This window comes from Lagenorhynchus albirostris, chromosome 20 (assembly GCF_949774975.1).
Source record: "Lagenorhynchus albirostris chromosome 20, mLagAlb1.1, whole genome shotgun sequence".
Lineage (NCBI taxonomy): Eukaryota > Metazoa > Chordata > Mammalia > Artiodactyla > Delphinidae > Lagenorhynchus > Lagenorhynchus albirostris.
In genome coordinates, this window is record NC_083114.1 from 46557812 (window position 1) to 46563811 (window position 6000).

The 6000-nt window shown below is 47.2% G+C and overlaps 1 protein-coding gene across 4 annotated transcripts in view; it reads right to left on the reverse strand.

Moving 5' to 3' along the window:
* Positions 1–5531, reverse strand: part of BPTF (bromodomain PHD finger transcription factor) — a 139379-nt gene extending 133848 nt beyond the window's left edge. For all 4 annotated transcript variants that reach the window (XM_060133033.1, XM_060133034.1, XM_060133032.1 and 1 more), the window contains exon 1: positions 4919–5531. In XM_060133033.1, the coding sequence (XP_059989016.1) occupies positions 4919–5531 (613 nt within the window). The remainder of the gene's footprint in view (positions 1–4918) is intronic.
* Positions 5532–6000: the final 469 nt, after the last annotated feature.

A 6000-nucleotide genomic window follows, 5' to 3' on the forward strand; every position in this document is an offset into this window, starting at 1 on the left:
CCCACATTTCAATACCCAGCTCCACTTCCAAATATACACCAGAAGAGTACTGAGCCTGAGCTGTACACAGACCATCTATTATTGCATACCTCAGACACACCTCTCTAATACCCACAGGTCATGTTGTCCAACTTTTTCATAACTCTTTGGGGCCCGCATTTTCTTTCTTTTAATTCTCATGTTTAACCTCTTCAGGTACCAATACCTGAAAACAGATCTCATTAATTTCCCTTATAATCTTAAACTCCTGTACCTACTGAAAGCATTGCCACTCTTACAGAGGCATATCTGATGCATTCCTCTGTCTACACTTCTGATGCTGGAGAATTCTGAAGTACCTCCTGAATTGATCTTCCCATCCAGGGCTACAAAACCCATCCAGATCCCCACCAGTTATCTGTCCTCTTCCAATCCATCCTGCAGAACAGAAGTAATGCTAAACTTCCTGATGTCCCCCTGAAATCATATCCCGCTTGTTTCCAGATCTTCTGATTGATCCCCAATACCCACACATGAAATAGACCTGAAATAGACAGGAGGGTGGGAGGGGAGGAGACTTCAGAAATCACCTCTTCCATTAATTCTCTCAATTTGTGGGGGAAAGAACTGGCTGCATCAGTGATTTAACAGTATCCACCATTTGATTTGGTTTTGTTTCATGCTCCCACATGGTGCTGATAGGAATACAGCAAATCCCTTGGGTGTTCCAGGAGTGAAAAATGACTGAGGATCACTGATCTACCCCAATTGTTATCCTACAAATGAGGGAGAGAGGAGATGCTATAGCCTGGTTCTCTTAAGTACTGCCCAACAATGGTGCTTTATCTTTTTATTTCCTATTCACATACTCAGGCTCTTGCTAAAGCAGGTTACTTAAGCCTGCCTGCACCTTAGAATCAGTGCCTTGCTTCATGCTGCTCCCTCCCTTCTTCTGTCCATCCTCAGTAGCCACATGTCCATCCTCACTAGCCACATGTCCATCCAGGAAGCATAACACCCACACCAACTCCCCCAAATAGGGTATGATCTCACCCTCCTTTAAATCTCCACTGCACTTCGTACCTCACTTGTAGCAATCAGGAATTCCAAGCACAATGAAAAGATACTTGGTTGACACCAGTGAGAATAAATACTGCCAGCAGGTAACAAATTCTGCTTCAGATCAACCTACAGTTCATTCATGGCACCTACGCCACCCATCTCCACTGTCATAATCCTTAGAGCACAGGTCCCCAACCTTTTTGGCACCAGGGCTTCATGGAAGACAATTTTTCCATGCACGGGGGTGGGGGGGGGTGATGGTTCAGGCGGTAATGCGAGCGATGGGGAGCGGCGGATGAAGCTTCACTCCTCGCGCTCACCTCCTGCTGTGCAGGCCGGTTCCTAACAGGCTGCGGACCAGTACCGGACCCCTGCCTTAGAGGACATAAATCACTAACTCTCCCAGGGCAACACCAGCGCTTTTGCTTTCTTAAGTCATCAGAAGCTCCAAATTTCAAAATACCACCTAGGGGCTTCCCTGGTGGCGCAGTGGTTGAGAGTCCGCCTGCCGATGCAGGGGACGCGGGTTCGTGCCCCGGTCTGGGAAGATCCCACGTGCCGCGGAGCGGCTGCGCCCGTGAGCCATGGCCGCTGAGCCTGCGCGTCCGGAGCCTGTGCTCCGCAACGGGAGAGGCCACAACAGTGAGAGGCCCGCGTACCGCAAAACAACAACAACAAAAAAAATCAAAATACCACCTAGGTATTCTCAGATGTTCCACACAAGTTAAATGCAAGAACTATTCTGTTTAAAGTCTAATTTAACTTTTTTGAATTAGAAAATGCTTGATTTCAAGGTGCTGTCAGAACTTTACCAAATGCCTATTCAAAAGATTTTCTACACAATCCTTCTCAATGTACTGGCAAACTATGTCATAAAACCTACAGGCTGAAATAACTCTAAATTTTAACAATAAAAATAAAAGCCTCATTCAACCAAATGCCTTGAATTTAAGCAAAACTAGATGATTTCAATTTTGTACTAACAAATTGTTATACCTATAATAATATCTGTCATGTGAGAACCTTACGTACCCATTTAAAATTTCTCTCCATTAAAAGGAAAACATTTCACCTCCAGTGAATAAACTTTTTTAAATATATGGTTTTAGAAAATTAAGCTAGTAACATCAACCAATGTCTTCGCATCAACAGGTATATTACCTACAAAGTACTCAACATATGAATAAATGAATGAGTAATTTCTTATACTAGGAATTGAATATTTAGTACTTAAGCTAACATTCTAGTTTACAAAGCTTAATAATCTTCTCTAAATTACCAATAAAGTATATTCCTCTCTGAGCCCTGACAATACAGCTGGATTCAAATCCACCAAACATATTTATTTATGAGCTTGGGGATATCAAACCATCTAGAACATTTTTCCTTCCAAAGCACATACATTTTTCCTTCCAAAGCACATACATTTACCTAGAAGTACAGACAATAAAACTAATGAAACAGGTGCTTAGCCTAAACAACTCACTGTCATGCATTGTTCTAGGCAAGCAGACATATTCTAAAAGTTTAGAACGCAAAATGTATCATCTCTTCTACCATAATCTTGAGAAATAATGTTTCAAAAAGTAAAACATCTAACACGTTAACACCACATCCAATAAAGGAAGGAAAATGCCTGGCAAGCAATATGAAACAGCAGCTCAAAACACACTAACTCTGCTGCTAAAAACATTCCCTGGTCAATGTATCAAAATCTAATTAGACCAATATTTAGTTTCCCAAATCCAAAATATTTAGGAATTATGGCACCCACAGTAGAATTAGCACAACTTCATCTATTACAAGTTCTCACCTACTAACAATCATCTGTCCAACCAATCTCTGATGAGCACCGGCTGTGTGAGACACGCTGTACTAGGAAATGCAGGTGGTATAAGATTAATATAAGCATATATAATCCATAATTTCACATAAAGATAGGACAAGCATACACAAGGTGCACTATGAATGTCATCAGAAAAAACGAAATGTCATGGAAGTACATAAAGATATAAGCATCTTTTTAAAAAAGGAAACCTAACCACAAACTGTAATTTAACTCAGCATATACACGGCTCTCAACCCTAAATATTATTTTCTAGGCCTTCAAAGAGGAGTTAAAGTTAGCTGAACCACCCTGCCAAAACACCTTAGCTCTGTCTCATCTGAGAAAACTTCCTCCAATAGTGTAATTTACTCTCCACGGGTCTTTCCATTCTGGGCTCTTGGTAGAAAAGACCACATGTGATTTCTTAAAGTAAAAACTATTACTATAAAAGATGTACTAAAATTAAGTTGGCAAGAAATGAAGAATGGTGTGTAGTCCCTTCTACATACAGGACACAAACACTTGACATTTGATTCATTCCCTTCATTCTCCTGCCAGCTCTCCCCACACCCGACCCCAAAGACAGGCAGATATTCTGTCAGGCAAAAGAAATTACCTTTTTCATGTGCTGTTAGGACAATCTAAACAGGTTTACATCTGACTTAATACTCATACTCCTCCAATGAGTATTTAGGTATTTATAAAAAAACAGACACACTTAAATTTAACCACTTCTACTATCCTAGTCTCTTTTAAAAACAAGTGACACACCTTTATCACTTTGTTAAGATCCTATTCTCTCACGAACTTTACTTTTTAAATGCTCTGAAAACTGGATTCTAATTTAGTTAATCCAGATTAACAAAAATATAAAGGAAAAGTCTTGTAGGTTATCGCTATAAATTACGGTTTTTTTCACAATTTAGTAAGCCGCAAGTACGTATTTAATACAAAGCCGCCATTGTGTGTGTGTATGTGTGTGTTTTTTAAATAAACAAAACGTATCTCAGCACCAGCCTAGAGGAACTCTGAGAAAATAGGAGAGGAGTCACCATGGAGAAATTCATTACAGATCAGGGAGGACTGTTATCCTCAGAAACAGAATGAAAATAAAAAGTCATTTTGCAATAAATCTCCCTATACTTCTGCTGTGTGACTTGGGAGTTGGTCCAAAAGTTCATCTTCAGCAATTGCGTCTGCATGATCAACTATACGTCTCTGCAACAGGTGACAGGAAACTGCATTTCTCAGGCAAAGGCATCAAATTAGTTAAGACGCATGTTCCTGAGGCCTCTTATTTTATTTTGCATTTTACCGAAATGATTTTGAATCAGATGAAATACTAAATTTGTTTTGGTTTCCTTTGGTTTTTCTGCTTTGCTTTTTAATCGGCCATTTACCCCGCAACTGTTGCACGCGCCCATTAGCACTCAAGAATAAAAACAAACACACAGGACCAGATAAGGCTCCCCTACTAACCCAACTGATCTATTTCCTTAACACACTTTTAAAACCACACAGCTCGGGGTGTGAAGAGAAGCATGTTTTGTGTGTGTTTGCATGGCACAATCTACCTAAATCCTGAATTCCCTTTTTAGGAACAGATATAGAATAAAAATCTAAAAGAAACCACATTAGAAATGCAAAGAGGTCTGCAAAAACAAGAGGCTTCTTTCATTCCAAAAAACCAAACCAAAACAAGGGGAGAAAAATGAATGCAATGGATGTGTGTGTGCCAAACTTTCAACCCTCCCGGTGGAGACACTGCACTGGCACAAATTTTTAAGAGGAAAAAGAGGGGGTTGGTGGGGGGAGAGGGAGAGAGAGCGCGAGTGTGTGGCCTGCGAACTGCAACAATGCAATCTCCATTTTGAACAATGCGCCTCTTTCCTCTAGTAAATCTAGTTTTTTGCCACTTGATGTGCCGTCGCATTTCCCCTCTGTCTGAGGGGGGAGGAGGGGGTGGGGGGAGACCAGAGAGGGAGTGAGCGAGGGGAGAAGGGGGAGGAGGTGGGGAAGGAGTCTGCAGCAACTGGGCTGGGTGGGTACCTGGAGTGCTGCTATAGGTGCTATGGCTCCTGAAGCTGCTTTCCGTGCAATAACTGGCGTCGTCGTCGTCGTCGTCTTCCATCTCCTCCGGATAATCGGAGTCATCGTCGTCCTCTTCCATCTCATCCTCCTCGTCGTCCTCGGAATCCTGGGTCTCCTCAGCCTCGCCGTCCTCCTCCTCCTCCTCCTCCTCGGAGACCATGTCCTCCTCCTCCTCTTCCTCCTCACTCTCGTGGTCATCGTACACCACTTTGTTGACGGCCCTCCGGGCCGGGGTGGTCCGGGCCAGGTGGCCGCCGCCGCCCCCGCCCCCCGTCCTGCCGCCCCCGCCTCCTCGCCCCCCCCGGCCCGGGGCGCTGGTGCTAGGGGGGGCCGGCGGCGGCGGCGGCTTCCTCCGGCTACTGCTGCCCCCCCTGGGCGAGCTCAGCCGCGTCTTGGGCGCCACCTCAGCCTGGGCGGCGGCCCACCTGCCCCGGCTGCTGCCGCGGTGCCGCGAGCGGAGCCCCCCGATGGGTCCGGACGTAGGCGGCGGCGGCGGCGGCGGGGCCGGGGCGCAGCGCTCCGCAGCGGGAGCCGCGGGCTGCTTGGGCGGCCTGCCCCGCCGGCCCCTCATGTCGGAGCCGAGGCGGGGGGAGAAGGGAAAGCGGAGGGGGGAGGGGCGGGCGGAGGGGTGGCGGTGGGGGGCGCCGGGGCCGGGTGGGGAGGCCCGCGGGGCCGGGCGGGAGGGGCCCGGCCGGCGGAAGCGGGTGGAGGGAGAAGGCTCAATCCGAATTGCTGGGGCCCCACTCCGGATCGCCTTCAGCCGCCATCTTGTTTCTTCCCTCTCGCTCGGTGACTGGGGGAACCGACAGCGGCCGCAGGCCCGGAGCGCGGTCACGTGAGCTGCGCCGCCGACGAGCCTGGGACGGAGCGAGGCCGCACGGCGGCCGCTAGGGGGAGCGCGGCAACGCCGGGTCGGGGGCGGGGAGCCCCGGGCCCCCTCCTCTCGGCGTGGCTGGACTGCACCCGCTGGCGGCTCTGAGGAGAGGGTCGCTCCCTCGCGAAGTGCCCCGGGCCGAAGGCCTCAGGAGCCGGCTGCCGAG